Genomic DNA, 20,099 nt, shown 5'->3' with positions numbered 1-20,099 from the left:
GTAGGAAAGAGTGCATAGCTATTAGGCTTCTAGATGTGGGGATGGAATAATAAAAAGTAATCCAAGAAGAGGCAGGAAAGAGGATTAAAAGCATATAAAACAGGGACACCTGGATGACTCAGTGGTTGAGCGCCTGCCTCTGGCTCAGGGTGTGATCCTTGATCTCAGGATCGAGTCCCACATCAGGCTCCCTGCCTGGAGCCTGTTTCTCCCTCTGCCTGTGTCTCTGCCTTTCTCTCTCTGTGTCTTTCATGAATAAATAAAATCTTAAAGGAAAAAAAAAGCATATAAAACAGGTGAGACCAATAGAAACAAGCACCCGCACAGTAGGTGTAAGCTCATGTATATCAGGAACAGCATTAAATGTAAGCAGACTATTTCCAAGGAAAGCCTGGGAGAGACGGTATCAGAACAAATCTAACAGTACACTGTGCGTTGCTACGAGGGGCGTATCTTAAATAGAAACAAGCAGAGAGGTTGACAGGAAAGGGGTAGAAAACCTTGAACCACGTATATCATGGCTCCTTCTGTGTATGTCTTGATGAAATTCTGAAAACTTTCCCTCCAAGACTCGTGATGGGATTCTCACCATTACTCCTCAACTTTGCGGGACTGTAGCCAGTGCAAAAGGAAATAGAGGAAAAGAACAAAAGTTTGGAAAGGAGGAAATACAATTGTCATTACTTACAGATGATATTATTGTGTACATAGCATATGCCCCCAAATTTTAGGCAATTTATTAGAATATGTGAAATTAGCAAGGCTGCTGACGATAATGTCAATCTTTTGAAATTCTTATTTATATGGACTAAGAGCAATTATAAATGTTAATAATTATTTATAATATTGGGATACTGGGCTGGTACAGTTGGTAGTGTGCAGCTCTTGATCTCGGGGTCATGAGTTTGAACCCCATGTTGAATGTAGCGTTTACTTCATCAAAAAGAAAACACATACACACACACACACACACACACACAAAATGTAGGGATGCCTGAGTGGCTCAGCAGTTGAGCATCTGCCTTTGGGTCAGGCCGTGACCCCAGCGTCCCAGAATCGAGTCCCGCATCAGGCTCCTGCATGGAGCCTGCTTCTCCCTCTGCCTGTGTCTCTGCCTCTCTCTCTCTGTCTCTTATGAATAAATAAATAAAATCTTAAAAAAAAATCAAATACCTAATAATAAATTGAACAAAGACCTGCAGAACGCCTACACAGGAAATTGTGAACTTTACTGAGATAGATCAAAGTTCACCTAAATAAATGGAAGGGTATATATTGTGCTTGTGGATTGGAAGACTCGATATGGAGATAATTTTAGTTCTCTAGCACCTGAGATAATTTAATCCACACTGCTCTCCCAGAATACCAGGGTGTGTGTGTCTACACGACAAGCTGACTCCAGGGTCTACCTGCAAAAGACCAAGAACGGGTCAGATGAATGGACGATAAGGAGGAACGAGAGCAGCACAGCCGTAGAACATGTGCCAGCATGCAGCAAAACCACAGCGATTTACAAGGTGGCGTTGGTCCATGAGGATGCGCAATAGACCAATGGAACAGAATCCAAGAATAGGCCCATGCGGGCAGCAAAGTTGACGCTTGTAAATTGGGGGAAGAAGTATTTTTTGCAAAATTATTGCAGGACAAATTGAATACATGTGTGGGGAACGATCTTGAGGCCTACTCTGTACTACACACACACACACACACACACACACACACACACACAGGCATGCTCATGCACACACACATGCGCACATAGGCACATATATGCACCCACACATGCATGCATGCACACCTATTTCATAACAGTCAGAAGTAAATAGGAGGCACAAACAGGCTGTAGAGAAAAAAACAGCAGAGAAGGTCTTCATGACCTACAGGGCAGATAGTAGGTCCACAGACAGAATATAAAAGCACAGTACCGGGGATCCCTGGGTGGCTCAGTGGCTTAGCGCCGCCTTTGGCCCAGGGCATGATCCTGGGGTCCCGGGATTGAGTCCCGCGTTGGGCTCCTTGCATGGAGCCTGCTTCTCCCTCTGCCTGTGTCTCTGCCTCCGTCTCTCTCTGTGTGTCTCTCATGAATGAATAAATAAAATCTTTAAAAAAAAAAAAAGGCACAGTATCTGGGGAGGAAAAAGTTGGTGAATGCAATCATGTTGAAATTAAGAATTTCTATGTTGAAAGACAACTGATAACGTGCAAGCGGGTAGAAAGGCAAGCCACAGAGCTGGAAGAAATATTTGCAGTAAGTACGTCTGACCACGTCTCTGACCCGGGCTGTATGAAGACCTTGCATTAGTCAACCAGCAAAAGAGAAATTGGCCCCCCGGGCGGCTCCGTCGGTGGAGCATAGGACTTGATCTCAGCTCAGCTCAGGATCTCAGGACGGTGAGTTCGGGATCTCAGGGCAGTGAGTTCAAGCCCAGCATTGGGCGTGCAGCCTACTTACAAACAAAGAGAAAGAGAACCAGTAGAAAAATGGGAGAAGATGCGGGCTTCACTTCGTGAAAAGGCCCGAATGGTCCCAAAGCATGAGAAGGTGCTCACCCCCCAGGTATTGGGGACGTGAGGGCCGCGCACGCTACAGGACACATGCACGACCGAAGGCCCAGGGCTCAGGGGCCGGCCCGTGGAGCAGCTGGGCTCCCGCGCTGCGTTGTGGGGATGGAACCCTGCTGTGGCCTGTGATCTGCTCTGGTGCTTTCTCTTCTTCCTTCTTGCCCCAAGGAAGCTGCTGCTTTGTAAGATGTCTTGTTTCCAAATAGTCTCAAATCTATAGAAAAGTTGCATGTGCAGACAGCATCACATGCTCGTCCACACCCTCCCAATCGCTGAGCTCCTGCCGGTCCTGGGTGGCTCACCCGCCTGTCTGCCAAACGAGCGTCCTGGCCCTAGGCACACGGGACCAGTGACAGACTCGGGATTGATCTTGCTCTGCGGTCCCCATGGGTATCGCAGAGCTCACACCTGGAGTGCTGTTGCCTGCGCAGTGACCTCGGCTGGCTCAGCAGCTGCCCAGGACCCTACACTCTCCCACGCCAGCCACTGTCCCCGCGGAGTGTCGCCGGGCTGCTCCCGGGTGCCGACGGGCAGAGGCCAGATGCCTAGCAGACGGTCCCGTCCCACGTGCCCGCGTCTCAGGAGTGTGGCTCACGGGACATGCCGGGTCGTCCACCCGTCCCGCCCCCGGCGAGGGGGCTGCCCGCGGCCTGGACCACGCTGCTTTCCGTACCACCTCTTGCTTTCCTTTACGTGACTGTCTATATGTCAAGCGTGTTTTTAGGGACATTTTTACTGGATGAGACCTTGAGGCCGCCGTGTCATTGCTTACTGGCCCCGGCTGCTGCTGCTGAGAAGTCAGATCGCAGTCCTACGGATGCCCCGCGAGCTACGCGTCTCTTCTCTCTGGCGGCTTCCAGGACATCTGAGGTTTTCGGGGACTGTGTGCATCTGTTGTTCTTTTTATATTTATCCTCACTGGGTCTTGTGGAGATGATGGGAGATGTGCATTCATGTTTTCCATGAAATTTGGCATGTTTTCTGGCCATCGTGTCTTCAAATATTTCTCGTGCCTCAACTTCACACGTTGGGACCGTGTGTGACGCACTCGGGCCGGGGGTCCCTGCTCCTCTTTGCTGTTGATCGTCGGAGGGGCTGGGAGCTTCCATCGGTTCCCCAGGACCACAGCCGCTCCGGTTGCCCCAGGATACCCTCCCAGTGGCCTCCTGTCACCGAGTCCACCGTCCAGGTCACCTGGGGCTACTTCTCACTTTCTGGAGATGACTCTTCTTGCCTGCGGCTCACGTCTCCCTGTGTCTCTGAACACCTGGTGACTCTTGTGTTAACGGAACAGTGGGTGTGGCAGCTACGACGACGTGAAGCTCAAGGTTCTATTAACCCCCACCCCCGCCCCACCCAACGCTGACTCTTGTTTTTGACGGTGATTCCATCCTGGCTGATGGCCTTGAACTTGCTCCGACTTGGCTTCGTGCTTTGTTATCGCAGATCCCGGAAAATCCGAGGTATTTCCTGGGCCCCGTCATCTGCCCTGTGTCTGCACATCAGAGGCCTCGCGAGTCCCCCTGTGGGGTCTCTGGCGTCCTGCCCCCCACGTCCCCACGGCTCCCACAGCCCCAAGTCTGCTGTCTCCCCCGTTAGGTCCCTGTGACCTCTGCCCTCCGGCGCTCTGTGCCACCCCCTGAGATGGCGCCGGGCCACCGCGAGCAGTTGTACGCGGTGCTCCTCAGACCCCCGGTCTGACAGGGTCTGGCCTTCACACCTGGGACCAGGTGTCTCATGCCTTCTGCCCGGAGGATGGTTACTTCCCCCAAGAGGGCCAGTCCATGCCAGTGAATCCTTATTGTCCATGCGTGGAAGTGACGGGTCAGCTTCACGCAGGAGAAGAACATGCTCCATGTCCCCCCAGCCCCTGTTCGCTCTGGGCCCCCTGTGCCCCGGGCCCTGGGCCCCCAGCCCCGAGATGCCTCTGCCTGCTGCTTGTCACGGCTGCATCAGCCCTCCTGTCCACGCCAGCTTCCCTGAGAGCCCCCTCAGCCCTGGTCTCTCCTCCTGGTGACACTCAGCACTGTGCCCTGCCGGTCCCTTCGGTCCCCATCGGCACTGCTGCGCCAGCACCTGAAGCTTACTGCTCCCCTGCACTGCCACCAGGCCCTGATTCCAAGGCGCCCTGTCATTAGTCATAATACCAACCCCATGAAGGAGGCGAGATGTGCAGTTTGCAGGGTGAAGCCCCCACTGGTTTCTCCCTGGGGCAGGGGAGGGTCAGGGAGAGGGGGCTTCGGGAGACCCTGGGTCCTGCAGAGGTCACCGGCCTGGCAGGGAGCCCTGGCTACAGCCACTTGGGGAGGGGCCAGATCAGTGGTGGCCGGGGGCTGCCCCGTGTCCCCCAGGCCCTGGGGCTATGAGTGACGGCCGCTTGGCCAGGGGGTGACTACAGCCAGGGTGGCTTGCAGGCTGGTCTGCAGGAGCGCCCCCAATGCTGAGGTCCCACCCTCCAGCCATGTGGGGTCACCTCCCCGGGGAGTCTCTCCTCCTGTAGCTGTGCTGTGTGGGAGCCCGAAAGCCTTGGGGCCTGCCAGGTGGAGGGTGTGGTGTGGGGCAGGGGGCATGGCCACCCACCAAGTTTCTGCTGAACCCATGGGGAGTCCACCAGCAGGCAGCAGCCAACAGAGGCCAAGACACCTTGGCTGGGGCCAATGCGGGAACGGGGCACCTGCCACCCACTCCTCCACCACCGCCCGCAGGCCCCTGGATGAACAAGTGTCCAGAAGCCCAGGAGCCCTGAGCTGGGGACCTGAGCACGAGGAAGGGGCCTCCCAGCAGGATGTAGGGTGGGGACAGCTCTCCAGGGCACCTTCAGAGTCTTACCTCCCCTCCTGCTCCTGGACACCCACCACCCTCAGTCCCAGCAGAGGAGGCAGGAAGCTCAGAGGAGAGCGTTGCACCCCTGGGTGAAGGCCCACGGTCAGGACGTCTGTCTCCACCCCTTGGAGCCCTTGCACATGGCACCTGCACAAAGCACTTGCTCGCCTGCCTGCGGCCCGGTGGAGGCAAGGGTGCCAGGGCAGACAGCCGGCCTCTCACCGCCGGCGGCTGCACCCTGGAACCTCATGTCCCCGTCTGCGCCTCGGCCCAGGTGACAAGGTGCCTGCGGGCCGCGGGCTGCCTCGGGAGCTGCCCCAGTGTCCTGCGTGCGGCCTTGGCCTGACACCTGTAAGTGAGCGCAAGCCTGCAGTGTCCCGTAATTACGGTCGCTGTGTGCAAACTGCATTATATTTGGCTCCCCCCACGCATGAGGCTCCTGTCGCCACTGAGCTCCCCTCCCCATGCATCACATGGCCCAGCCTCTTCTTCCCTCCTCGGTGGATCTGCCAGGCCAGTCCCTGTGGGGGCGATTTGGGTTGTTTCCAGTTTTCTTGGTTATAAATAGCACCGCTGTGCATGTCTTTATTACAAATCCTTTCCTCTGAAACCCTGAATAACTGAGCCCCCGGGCGCCCAGGACTCGGCGAGTGAGCACATCCTACAAAACCCCCTGCTTGCTCCCAGCTGATCCCACCCGGGGTGTGCGTCGCACGGCCCCCTGGCACCCTGGCTGCACAGACAGACTGCGGGGGGTGGGGGGCGGGGCGGGGGCAGCTCCTTCCAGGTTCATGGGCACAGACGACGGCGAGTCAACAGTAAAGGGGACGCACCCGGTGTCTCCTGATGGTCGCCGTGTCCCTGTCCCAGGAATGGTCATGCGCACCTGGGCTGGGAACTGGCCTGCTCCGCTGCTGGTCCAACCCCCGCCCTCACCTATGCCCTCACCTGTGCCCTCACCTGTGCCCTCAACTTCTCAAAGATATAATAAGGGAAAACACTCTTATTGTGTGAAGTTCACAGCTTCTACATTCTTCTGTGGCATTTTACTTTCTTTTGAGTCAATATGAGTATTTGTATTTTCCTAGAATAATTTCCATCTCTACCATGTTTTTCCATTTATTGGCAAAGCACTGTGCATAGTGTTCTTTTATAATCTCATCTCCTTGTTTTGCTTTTGTCTCCTTTCCACACTGACTTCTGGGGCTTATGTTGTTCTAACTGGACTTGTCAAAGATCTATTTTACTGCTTAAAAATCTTTTTTAGGGGTGCCCCGCTGGCTCTGTCGGCAGTGTTCGACTCCTGATCTCAGGGTTGTGTGCTCAAGCCCCATGTTGGGGGTGGAGAGGAGTTTAAAAAAAATAAAATCCTAAAAAAATTTTATTTCCCCCAAAGGTCTAGCTTTTGGTATTACCGATTAGTAATAGCACTATTGGATGTTTTTCATTTCATTGATTTCTGTTTGGTTTTATCAAACTCCTCCCTTTACCTTTCCTGGTGTTATTTTGTTATTTTTCCCAGTTTCTTCGGCTGCTTGTTTGCGAGTAAGCTGAGCTGGCTTGTTGCCTGAGCCAGGCACTGCAGCGTCCCATCACACGTGGTGTCCGGTGGCCTCACTTGGGTCTGTTCATAAGTTACATTTTGATAGTTTCCATATTTGAAATTTAGATTTCCTGTTGAGTGCCTTTATTTGGCTTCCTTTGGTCATTTGTTTTTTTATTTTAATGCATGGTTGTCACGGATGCCTGCTTTCGTAGGATTTGTTGAGATCTCCTTTGTCTCTGAAAGCAGGGCCAAGCTCAGAGCCTCCCCCGCATGACTGTGGGGACAGGTCTCCTTTGCAGGCAACACCAACACTCGTGCAACTGGTGTGTAAATACACTTACATACACATGCACCCATTGTACCTGTGTACACCTCAAAGCCACAGCGCTTTTCTCCCATGGAGGTCCCCGGGTGCTCGGAATCAGTGCCAGCACCGCCAGCCCTCGTGGGCACCGCACTCTTCCGATGTCCACAGCCACAGCTTCGTCCTGAATTTCGTGGAAGTGGGATCCTGTGGTGTGTTTTCTTGGCATCTGGCTCCTTCTGTTCAAATACATTTCCGAAGACTCGCCCATGTTGCCATGTGTGCCAGGAGCTCCTCTTCCTCATGTATTTGCACCAATGTCTTGAACCACGTGCCTGTTTATGGGTGATTACATCGCTTCCAGGTGTAGCTACTCTGAATAGAGCTATATAATGTTTTTATACAAATTTCTTTGTTTTTTGACATATGTTTTTATTTCTTTGCCTAAATACCTAAGAGAGGAATTAGCGGGTCGCAGGGAAGGTATTTGCTTAGTTTTATAAGAAACTAGCAAATGGTTCTCCAGGGTGGCTGCCCCATATTTACGCACGTTTTCTTCATGGTGGTTTGTGTCTGTCAACAATAGAAAATCCCAACACAGCGGGGTCTCCTAACTGGGGTCAGGGCCAGCGCGGCACTGGGGGCCCCACTTTGCCTTCTCGAGGGGAGGGAAGTGAACAGTCTCAGGCGGATCCGCACAGTCATCTGGCTTCCTGCTGGGACCCCGGGCCTGGCGCTAACGCCCATTGTGCTTGAAGGTGGATGGTGAGCAGCTGGGCACCGGAGGGCCTGACCCATGCCTGGAGGCGGTTCCCACACCATGGCCCTGGTGTTCATGGTGAAGGGAACAGCAACTGGGGTGACTCCCCGGCCCCTCCTGGCCATTTGGGGCACCGGTGTCATGCTGCTTGCTCCTGCTGGCCTGAGCGGCCCTGCTTGTCGAGGATACCTGTGTAAGCCCATCACAGGGTCAGGGGCGCCGGGCTTCTGGGGCCCAGGGCCTGAGGCATTTCCAAGAGATGGGCAGTGACCCCAACCAGGAGGAGGTTGGACAGGAAGGGCCATGTGCTGGGGCCGGTGAGGGCCTGAGAGGGGTGCTGCAAGCCTGCAGGCACAGGGCCATGTCGGGGCCTGGAAGTGGGCTAAGCAGGAGTCCCTGCAGGCCTCCTGAGGAGGATCACCCTCTGCCCAGAGAGCGTGGGTGGCATCTTTCAGACACCTTGTGCTTAGACGCCTGGTGAAGCAGAAGGAGGTCTGGAGGGTCAGTGCTCTCCTGTCAGAGGGAAGAAACTTTGTGCAGGCCCAAGTAAATTCCCCGTGTCCTGCTGGCTAGCTTTGTTTCTTTGCTTGCCCGTCACTTAGACAGCTCCTGTGCCCCTGCAGGGCTCAGGTGCTGAGCACAATATGCAGACAAACAAACAGCAGGGTGTGGGGTACCTTTGTAGCCCCTCTTCTTCACCTTCTTCATTCCTTAAATACGCCAGCTGGTTCTAGCCACAGGGCCTTTGCAGAGTGGCTGTTTCTGCCTGCAATGCCCTTTCCCCTTATCCCTTCTCCTTCACTCAGATCTGAACTGAAACGTCACCTCCTCAGAGAGGCCCTTCCTGAGTACTCACTCTAAAGTTGCCACCCTGTCACTATCTAACAAATCATTTTGTTTTAAATCTACATAGAACAAATATGACTACTCAATGGTTTCTGATTTGTTTCTTGTTGGTCTTGGGTGTAAGCCCTGCAAAGGCAGCAACCTTGTCCACCTCATTCTTTGGTGTGACCCAGTGTCTGGGCGGAGCCAGGCACAAAGCTGGCACATGGTGGCCACGTGAACAAGGCCAGTAGTCACCAAGGAGCAGAGCACAGTGGTTAAAGCACCAGCTATGAAGTCAGGAAGATCTGGATGACAATATTGTTTGGATGACACAGACTAGCTGTCTCACCTGAGCCCTCCTACAGACTCCTTCTGTGCCTCAGTTTCCTTGTTTGTAAAAGGAGATTAATGATAGCCCATTTCTTTCTTTCTTTCTTTTTTTTTTTTTTTGATAATCCATTTCTTGACAAGTTACTATGAGGTTTGTATGAAGTTGTGGGTAGAGAAAATTTAAAGTTTCTAGCATGCAGTGGGTGCATTGTAAATTGTAGCTATGGCCTTCATCATCACCATCATCACCATCACCACCATCACCATCATCATCATCACTATCATCACCATCATCATCATCACTATCATCATCATAACCATCATCATCACCACCAACACCATAACCCTCATCACCATCACCCTCACCATCATCACCATCATCACCATCACCATCATCATCACCACTATCATCATCACCCTCACCGTCATCACCATCACCATCATCACCATCATCACCATCATCATCACCATCACAACTGTCACCACAATCATCTTCACCATCATCACCATAACCATAATCATCACCATCACCTTCATCACCATCACCATAACCCTCATCACCATCACCCTCATCACCATAACCATCATCATCACCACCATCACCATCACCCTCGTTACCACCATCACAATCACCCTCACCATCATCACCATCATCACCATCACCATCATCATCACCACTATCATCATCACCCTCACCGTCATCACCATCACCATCATCACCATCATCACCATCATCATCACCATCACAACTGTCACCACAATCATCTTCACCATCATCACCATAACCATAATCATCACCATCACCTTCAACACCATCACCATCACTCTCATCACCACCACCCTCATCGCCATCATCACCATCACCCTCATCACCATTATCACCATAACCATCATGATCACCATCATCACTCTCATCACCATCATCATCACCATCACCATCATCATCATCACTCTAATCATCACCAAAAACAATCACCACCACCATCACCACAGTCATCACCATCACCACCATCATCATTACCACCATCACCACCATCATATCATCACTCCCCACACCTGCCATAAGTGTCGTGCTGCCGTGTCAAGGTCCAGGTGATTGGAGACTGATGGATTAGGGTCTTCCTCTTCTGGGAAACCACTGCCTGCTCTTCCAGGCAGATGGCTGGGCCTGAGAGAGGTGGTGGCAGTGACATCGGTTCCTGAGGGTGAGAGGGACAGGGAGGGCTGTGTCTTTCCTTGGGAGAATGAGCCCCACGTGCAGCACTTTTGGCTCTGCAGATGTGATGCTTGTTGCCATGGTGACTGTCCTAACAATAACCTCCCAGAACTGATATTCCCCACACCCGCCCCAGCTGCCACCTGGGAGGGAGAGCCCTCCTCGCTGACGAAAGCCAGCTAGAGAGGATAAGGTGGGAGGCAGAGATGATGCGGGGGTGCGGGTGGAAGAGGGCCCTTCCTGAAGGAGGGCTGGGGGGCCAGAGCCAAATGACAGGGCTTCTGGGGCCTGGGATTCCAGAAAGTCAGCCCTTCTCCCTTCCAGCTGCCTACTCTGCTGGGGAGGAACTCTCTGACTCTGGGGGTGGACAGTAGGTTGTTCTGTGAGAGGGGTGCGGGGTTGGGCTCTGTAGGCAGGGGCAGTCTGGGTCCCTTCGGTAGCTCAGCCATTCCCCCCATGGTACCCTGATCAGCCTGCTCTTCCCGCCCGCCCCTGTCTCCACATCACACACTGAAAATTCCAACCCAGACGAGGGGCTGCCTGGGGGACCCCAGTTGTTGACTAGAGTAGAACAGAGGCCTTAAATCATACCCCTTTAGTGACCCCGACTCCTTGTGGAAACTTGGTCTGGGGGCAGCCTCCCCAACCACGGAAAAGCAGGACTTCAACACAGAGCCTTCAGAATACTGTGGTGTCCTTGCCCAGGGCTGCAGAAAGCATGCATGTGTGTGAGTGTGTGTTTGTGTTCTGTGTGTGTGTGTATGCATGTGCACATGTGCGGGAAAATAAACAAGACAAGGGAGGGATTATGGGGCAGGGGTTTGAGTCCCAGTCACTTCTTGGCTGTGTGACTTTACCTCTGTCTGTCTGCTGTCCCATCTGGTAAAATGGGGATAATCAGAGTATATGCCTCCTGAGGCTGAGAATTAAATGAGATAGGACACGTAAAAGGCACGCAAGCAAATCAATGCCAGCTGTCATCATGGTTTTGATACCACTTCATGCTGGCAGGACTCGTGTTGGCAGGAGTTTGCATGACCTTGACAGCCTAAAGGGCCTACCTGCAGCCTGGGGAGAGGCCGGTTTACCAAGGGGTGTGCTAATTCTATTCTATTGTGAGGGCCTGCCTCCTTCTCCTTCCGGAGCTCAGAAGGATGCGGGTCACCCAGTGTGCGGGCCAGGTTGGACATCCACAGCCCCTGCTGCCCCAGGAGAAGTGGAAATCTGCCTTTCAGAGGTGCCTGGGTGCTCTGGTCCCGGCTCTCCCCTCTTGCCTGGCACTACTGAGATCAAAGCCAGAGCCCCTTTCCCCACAGGATGCCCCCCGCCCTAAGCGGGGCACTTGCCAGAGTACCGCTCAGCCTCTGGCCGCCTCCTGGTGCCAGTCGCTTCTGCAAAACCATCCAGTGTAAGGACTGGTTGTGACCAGGTCTGCTCGTTGGCCTGACGGCTGTGTGCCAAACACATCCCGGTTGGGAAGGTCCTGGCTGCCCCACCCCAGAGTCCCTTCATTTGATCTTTTACTCAGGAAACACTGTGGCTTCTGGGGTGAACCACAGAGCAAGGTGAGGGAGATGAGCAGGACAGGCCCACAGCAGATGCCTGGGGAGCCCTGGGCACAGTAAGTAGCTCATCTCAGGGCAGCTGCACGGCCTAAATCAAGAGCTGGCTGCTAGAAACTTCTGTCCTCAGGGCCTGCCCATGACAGACCCTGCTCTGACCCTCAGAAGAGTGTGGGTGCCGGAGCCCGGGGAGTTCTCTGCTGGCTCTGAAGCCCCGTTCTAGACAGCAGCCTGGGTGTGGCCCTAGGGGAAGGCTCTTTTGTGGGAAATGGGGTCAGTCCAGCCTCTCCGGCCCCTCCCTCTTGCTCTCTCCTGCTCTCTCCTCCTCTGTTCCCCGGGTCACTTTGAAGATGGACCCTCTTCTAGGCCAGAGCAGAGGCAGGCAGGTGGATGAGGCCTGAGAAGGGACCGTCCCCCTCCCCCGGCAGAGCTGTGAGCTCTTAGGACTGCTGACTTACCGCCGGGGGCGGGGCGGGGGGGGCGGGTCCCCTGACTCCAGGACCCTCTGCTTTACCGTCTTGGCTGGGACACCCCCACGCCCAGTCCTCGGGGACTGATGGAGGGGGTGCCCTGCGAGCCCGGGGATGGGGCCTCCCTTCTGCGCTCCCGCCCCAGTGTGCATGCCTGGCCTGGAAGGCGCCCGGGGGCTCTGGGGACGGCTGTGCCGTGCGTGGAGTGGCGGGGACAGGACACGAGGGTGCCGCCAGCGTCTCCTCCTGGGGTGTGAGGGGTCAGTCCTGTGGGGGTGACACACGGGCCCCTCTTGCGGGCATTCAGGGAGGGGAGGGGCGGGGTTCATTGTGTGCGGGCCCTGCGCGGGTTCAAGGGGGTCCCCGGCGCGCCGCGGGAGGCCGGCGAGGCGGCTGCGGCGCTGGTGCGTGCGCGCACGGGCAGCGGCGGGTCGGGGCGCAGCGCCTGCGGGGCGAGGGCGCGGGGACGGGCGCGGGGCAGGTGAGGCGGCCGCCGCGGGGGCGGGCGCGGGGGCGGCGCGGGGGCGGCGCGGGTGCAGGGCGCGTGCCGCGCGCGTGCAGGGGCGGCGGCGGCGGGGCCAGCCGCGCCCGCGTTCCCCGCGCGTAGGTGTGCGGCGCGCTCCTGGCGGGGCCGGAGCGCGCACATCTCGCGTGCGCTCGCGGCCCGGCGCAGCCCAGCCCGGCCCCCGCCCGGCGCCGCCAGCCGAGGTGTCGCCCGCGCCCGCGCCCGTGTCGCCGCCGTGCCCGCGAGCGGGAGCCGGAGTCGCCGCCACCCGAGCGCAGCAGAGCGCACGCCGAGCCCGTCCGTCGCCGCCATGGCCACCACGGTGACCTGCACCCGCTTCACCGACGAGTACCAGCTCTACGAGGATATTGGCAAGTAAGAGCCGCGGCGCGCGCGGGCCGGGCGGGGCCGGGGGCTGGGGCCCCGGGGATCGGACCCTCCGCGCCGCCCGCTCGGGCGCACTGCGGCCCCGCGCGCCCCCGGCGGCCCTCGGCGGCTCCCGGCTGGGGGCCCGAGGCGCACGGCCCCGCGCCGCCCGACCCCCTCCGCGGCCCCGGGCCAGGCCGCCGGACCTCGGCGCGCGCGGCTCCGCCCGGGCCTGTTCCCGGAGGCCGGGACTCGGGGCGCGGGGCCGGGCGCCGCGGGGGCGGCAGCAGGTGTCCCCGGAGCGCCGGGCAGACGTGACGCATTTGGCGGCGGGAGGTCAGAGCGGGGCGGGCGCGGGGGCGGCCGGGGGCCTGGAGAGCGGGGGACGGGGCGGCTCCGGCCGGGGAGGGGGGGGGTCGCCGGCGCCGCGGCCGCGCTGTCCCCGCCCCCGCCCGCACCCCCACCCCCACCCCCATCCCCACCCCCAGTCCAGCGGCGGCGGGCGCGGGGGCGGCCGGACTTGCTCGGCGCCTGCTCCTCCGCGTGGCTCCATCCGCGCGGGGGGTGCCCGCTGCGCTCGGGGCCGCGTGGGAACAGCCTCCGCTGCGGGGCCCCCGTGGAATCAGGGTTTCGGAGGATTTTCCCCCAGATTCTTCTGGAAACGCGAGTCAGGAGAGTAGAGGGCTGAGATGGGGAAGCTGGGCAGGTCCCTGGGGTGGAGATGACGGGGTGAGGTGGGGGAGGCCGATGGGCACCTGATTTCAGGGTCATTGAAGTAGGGGGGGCGGGGGAGGGTGGACCTCGGAGAGTTCTTGACCCGAGGGCTGCAGGCAGGGGAGGCGGGGGTTCACGTGGGGAGAGACCTTGAAGGCTCCGTCCAGGTGGGGCCTCACCCCCGGGAACAGGTGGCTCCCGGGCTCCGGTCTGCAGCACACGCGGCGTGGGGCCCCTGGGCTCCGGGTCAGCCAGGGGCCCTCTCGGCCGGGGGTGCGTCGGGGCGGCACACCTGGCGTCCCTCCGTTGGGTTCCAGAACTCCGGAATCCCTCGGCCCCAGCCCGGCAGCCAGAAGCCCGCCGTCTCCATCCTCCTTCTCTGGCCCTCCCGCGTGGTGGGGGCGCTGGCGAGGTTTCCTCTTACACATCCAGCGGCAGAGCCTCATTTTTCCTTTTCTAAAAAGCGTTTGTGATGGTGCTTGTGTTGGTGAGGCATGCTGATGGGTGATAATTGTGGGTCCTGATCTGGGAAGAGTGGGGGGCTGTGCTGAGTCCCGGTTCTCCTTGGATGGGGGGGTGCAGGTCAGGCCTGAGGGCCGAGGAGCTGGGAGGATGAGGAACCCCTGGGGGGGCACAGCAGTGGCCGGCAGGCCCAGGAATGCCCTCCCACCCGTGGGTGCTCTTTGGATGCCTGGCTCCAAGGCTGGCAGGCAGAGAGCAGAGGGTTGGGGACGGTCCAGCACACCCGCTCTGCACACCCCTGACGCCCTGAACACAGGCCGGGAAGGAGCTGGAAAGGGCAAGGGGCTGGGGGTCCTCAGGTGGAAGGAGGAAGGGGGTGGCAATGGGAACAAGTCCCTCTTTCTAGGGGACCTGCTCAGCCTTCCTCTGCTTGCCCAGGCACCCCTAGGCTCCCCCTGCCATGCGCCTTGCCTCTCCTCAACTTGAAGCTGACCATGCTGACACCCTACACTTTTCTTTTTAAAGATTTTATATATTTATTCATGAGAGACACACAGAGAGAAGCAGGGACACAGGCAGAGAGAGAAGCAGGCTCCCTGCGGGGACCCTGATGCGGGACTCGATCCCGGGACCCCAGGATCACCACCTGAGCCAAAGACAGAAGCTCAACTGCTGAGCCACCCAGGCACCCCCGCCCTACACTTTTCTGTGAGCTTCCAATTCCAGGCCTTCTGCTCCAGCAGTGGCTGCTTCTCCCGGCCTCTGCCACCCACACGCACACCGGGGAGTGGAGGTCTCTGGGCTACCAGGGGAGATGCCAAGAGGGGACCTTGCAATCGAGGCCAGGCTCCTCCCCCTCAGCCAGAGCAGGAGCAGCTTCGAGAAGGGAGCCACATGGCTGCTGTGCCTGGAGCCAGGGGACCAGGCATGAGTTGGGGAGGCCCCCTAGCCCTGGGGGCGGGTGGGGACCAGGGCAAGAGGCTCTCAGCTGGCCCAGCATTGCTCTGCGGGGCTCCCCAGGCCGCAGGCCCAGTGGGGTCCCCGAGGGCCAGTGGCGGCCCTGCCAGCATCCTGTGTCGGAGAGGTCACGTAAATGCCGGGTGAGCTGTGGCAGGGTGGGGAGCGAGGGGCCGGCGCGTCTGCCCGGGGCAGGGGCAGGTGGCCCTGATGACCGCTTGTTGACAACGCCTGCCCAGGGCCGTGGTGCTGCCATGGCCCCAGGTGGAGGCGTCCAAGTTTATTTAAAGCTGCAGCCCCTGGCAGCAGTCAGAGGACGCTGCGCTCTCTGCCCAGGGAGGGCCGGGCCACCGGCCCACAGCTGCCGGTGTGACGTGGCCGCCCCCTTTCCCCTCCCTGCCCCACTTGGATTTTTTCCGTGGGGGCCCAGGCAGCAGGGTCTCAGGGCCCCGGGGGGGGGGGCGCTGTGTTCCGGGGCTCTGCTGTTCCTGGCCTAGTGGGGCAGGCCTGCCGGGCCAGGGCTCTTGACACCTGCCTGGATGCCCAGGTCTGGGGGCCAAAGAGCTGGAGGTCCATCCAGAGCTGGAGGTCCCTACGCAGGCACACAGCAGGGTCTCCAGGCCCTTGGCGCAGCGTAGACTGGCCGGCAGGGCGGTTTTAGTGTTTGTGTGTTGATTAGTTTTTTAAAATTGAGAAAAATATCAGGAGTAATAAGAGAATACTTGTATCTCTTTTAGCAAGAATTGGAAACTCTCACTCTTTTGTCCTTTTGGCTTTAAGTTCTGTTTAAAAAAAATTTTTTTTTTTTTTATTACAAGAAAGCATTACAAGTAAATGTGAAGTGACTCTAATTTCTGGGGCTCTGACGTACAGCATTGTGATTCTGGGTAATGGTGCTGCGTGCTGTACTTGAAATCTGCAAAGACAGTGGGTCTTAAAAATTCTCGCAACACACACGTGCACACAAGCATGCACACATACGTGTACGCGCATAAGCACGCACATGCACACACACGCACGCATACAGGGCCGTGACTCTCTGAGGCCACTGTGGGCAATCCATGCCGTGTACACAGGTGTCCTATCATCACGTCATAACCTTGTACTCAAAATTGCATGTCGCTCACATCCCACCAAAGCTGGAGAAAGCCCCAAGTAAGCTTTCTCATGTCATGTACATGGACTTGATCCTTCCAGATTGCTGGGTTCATTTCCACACAGAGATGAGCACCCGAAACTGACACTTGGGATTCTCTGGTGTGTTTTCCTGTAGCTTTCCGATTGTTCCCACCTGTGTTTTCATGCAGTTCAGTGCCAGGGGCACCTTTGGGGGGGCCAGGCTGGCTGCCTGTTGCTGCTGGCCTGAGGCAGGTTGTGGCCACCGTTCCCCTCTGGATGGAGGCCTCCCTTGCTCCTGGTCGCCGCGCTCTCCAGTCCCACGGCGAGTTCGCTGGTGCAGGTGTGAGGGCTTCCCTAGGGTCTGTCCTGGCAGTGGGGTTGCTGGCCGGGTCCCTGCTCTCCGGTCCCGGTCCCCCCCTGTGTGTGCAGCCCCTCCAGGCCCTCGCAGTGCGCCCTCACTCCGTGCTGGTGGCTCTCAGCTGTTGGACGGTTGCTTGGGTAGGAAGAGATCTTTGTGTTCGGGCTCCCGAATCTGTCTCTTTGGGGGGTCGTCTCCTCTAAAATGTGGGTAATGTCTCCAGAAGAAAGTAGCTCCCACGAGGTTCTAGACGCTCCCCTTGGGGGTGGCCCCGCTGTAACCACCTGTAACAGGCATGTCCCTTTCAACATTCGATTTTACTTGATGCGAGTGGATCCTCCGTTTTACAGACACGGAACCACCGGTCAGGGAGGATGGGCCAGGGAGTCCCGGCAGTGCAGAGGCCCGACCTCCAGGCCAGCGCACCCCACCCCCCCCCGATTCCCCTAAACTTTGCCAGGCTCACCGCTGACCTTCACGTGTCCTTGGCTGCATCGAGTGTCAGCCGGTCAGAGGAGAGCAGGCCTTGTCCTGGCGAAGGGCCTTCCTTTCCTCAGGAGCGACCTGCTAGGCAGTTAATAGATAAACAGGATATTCCGAGCAAATTGATGGGTGAGTCTCCTGAGCACCCAGGCCAGGTTGCCAGGGAAGGAGGAGAGGGCTGGGTGGAGGAGGGGTCTGCTGTTGGCTCTCTTGCTGCCTCAGACCTTGTGCCCCGGCTGCCCTGGCTGCTCCCCTCCAGGGGACCCCTTCGCCCCCCGCGCCTCTCCCCTCTCTCCTCTTTGCCCTCCCCTGCCCCTCCCCTGCCCCATCCCGGCAGGCCCTGGCCCTCCAACAGGCGACAGGCCAGCTCCCCCACACTGGGCTGCAGGTGGGGTGCAGGCCCCTTCCAGGCCTGCCCAGACGCTAGGGGTTGCACATTCCAGGGAGGGTGAGCGCAGCCCCAGAGCTCGAGGCCCATCCTTGGTGGACGGTGTTTGGGAAGAAGTGACACGCGGAGGCTGCGGCAGGATGCACATGAAGGTGACGCTCCTGTACTTACTATTGAGTGGTATTTTTATACCGTAACCTACTTTGCCAGGAGCTAAGAATACACCTCGATACCTGCACTCTTTCTCTCCTGGTAACGGTCCCAGCAGTGAAGTGGTGCTTATTACATCAGTGTGCTCCCCGATGAGATCCACACCCCGACCCTTCTCTGCTCCTGGCAGAGGTGGACTTAGGCACCCAGAAGCTCCATCCAGGGCCAAGGCTGCGAGGGCTGGGGTTCGAATTCGGCCAGGGGACTCCGGACTCGGCTTTCTTGTCCCTCACCACAGCTCGTGCCCCTACTGGCTTGTGGCCTGCTTGTGGTCCACTCGGACCCTTGGCTTTTTGGGCCCCCTGCCTGCCTTGGGCAGGCTGCTCAGCACACACAGGCCATGTTTCTCCAGCTCCAGCGCTGTACCGTCCTTTTCCTTTGGTTGTCGATCTGCTGTAACCAACGCTCTGCCCCGGTTTGGACCAGCAAGGCTTGAAATTTTGTTGCATGAATGGAACAAAGTGCAAGGATTTATCTTCTTATAAAGAGAAGTAAATAAGCACATGTGTGTGATAAAAGTGACTCTTTGACACCCCACTTTTCTCAGCCCAGAGGAGCCCGGGTGGTCTAATGTTGGTGTTAGGACATGTGGGCTCCTGCACACGCGTGTATACATGCACGCAGAGTACGTGTCACATATGGAATTGCCACATATGTGATTCTGAAGTGTGTTTGCTCCTAACACCTGTTTACACCAATCCCACCAGGCGAGGGTTTGCCCGCAGGGCTGGGCCTGTCGGGGCTCCTAGATGTACGCAGTGTGCTGGCCGTATTTTTCGAACCAAAAATGGGGCCCATCCTCTCCTAAGCATGACACGGGGGTGAGAGGGCCCTGTGTTTGCTGGCGGGGCTCCTGCGCTCATCGGAGGGCGTGACTGCTGTGTGAGAAGGAGAACAAGGGTTGGCTGCTCTTGGCAGGACCCTGGGTGCCGGGCACAGGGGCCTCCTTCAAAAAGAGCTCAGGGCTGGATGCCTGGGGGGGGCTCAGTCAGTGAGGCCTCTGCCTTCAGCTCAGGTCATGACCCCAGGGTACTGTGATTGAGCCCCGGGTCGGGGTCTCCGCTCAGTGGGGAGCCTGCTTCTCCCTCTCCCTCTGCTGCTCCCTGCTTGTGTGCACTCTTTCTCTCTCTCTAATAAATAAATAAAATATTACAAAAAAAAAGAAAAAGAAAAAGGACTACAAACCATATTCCTCTCCTCTTTTATCTCATCTAAGGGAGAGATATTTTTTTCCTTCTACCTACCTGTACTTACTTAAAACACCCTCAGAGAGTCCATGTTGACCCCCTGGGATCTAACAGGTGCTGAACGGGATGAGGTGTCACCGGGTGGAGGTGACATGACGGGTGTCTGCTCCTCAGACACGTCCCATTCCTCCCTCTGCTCTCCAAGGCCACCTCCCCGGTTCAAGGCATGGGATGTGGCCTTTCTGGAGATTTCAAATATATTTTCAAAAAATTTAATTCCCTCTTTCTCTCTCACAAAAATGGAATCTGATTTTTAAAGCATCTTTCACAGCTGCGAGTCACTTTGTTAGTGTAGAAACATAAAAATGCATAATGTATCAACTTGGTTTTCCAAAAATTATCATATTGGCATATTACATAGAAATGTATATTTTATTCATATAAAAATCTGAATCTATTTAAAATAAAAACATCCTTTTGTGTTACAGTGGTGTCACTTGCTGCCAAGCCCAGGGGCCCTCCGTCTCCTGGTTTGGGGGGTCGCTGGCCTGGCCAGTGGCTGCTGCTCCTGCTGGACGGCATTGTTTCGCTTGGACATAATGATCCTGACATAACTAAGGCTCCGGTTCTTTGTTAAGCCAGAGACAGGCGTTTGTTGAATTGTGGAACAGATTGGCAATAGCTGGGCAACGGTTTAAGAAAATGTTGTAGAGGAAGCATAAGCCACACTGTTCGTGGGGGTGGGGGCCTGATCTCAGAGCTCGCCACCTTCCCCTCTTCATGAGCAGCTGGTGTGGGCCGCCGTCACTGTCAAACAGGAGTGTCACCAGGCCCTCTGACGGAGTGCGCTCTGTGGGTCCAGCCCGATCGGGTTGGTGCCTGTTTCCAGCAAGGCACCAAGGGGCAGCCCCTGCATTTCCATCACGCAGCTCACACTGAGTTCCAGGAC

At 57.1% G+C, this 20,099-nt stretch overlaps 1 protein-coding gene across 3 annotated transcripts in view; it reads left to right on the top strand.

Annotated features, from left to right (window-relative positions):
• Window positions 1-13,120: 13,120 nt before the first annotated feature.
• The window catches only part of CAMK2B (calcium/calmodulin dependent protein kinase II beta), a 76,948-nt gene continuing 69,969 nt past the window's right edge, over window positions 13,121-20,099 (top strand). For 2 of the 3 annotated variants that reach the window (XM_025433612.3, XM_049095112.1), the window contains exon 1: window positions 13,121-13,281. In XM_025433612.3, the coding sequence (XP_025289397.1) occupies window positions 13,217-13,281 (65 nt within the window). In that variant the 5' untranslated portion in view covers window positions 13,121-13,216. The remainder of the gene's footprint in view (window positions 13,282-20,099) is intronic. The other variant, XM_025433611.3, reaches the window with a different exon arrangement.

Source organism: Canis lupus, chromosome 16 (genome assembly GCF_003254725.2).
Source record: "Canis lupus dingo isolate Sandy chromosome 16, ASM325472v2, whole genome shotgun sequence".
NCBI lineage: Eukaryota > Metazoa > Chordata > Mammalia > Carnivora > Canidae > Canis > Canis lupus.
Note: the sequence above shows the minus strand (reverse complement) of the source record. Positions and strands in the feature narration are given on the sequence as shown.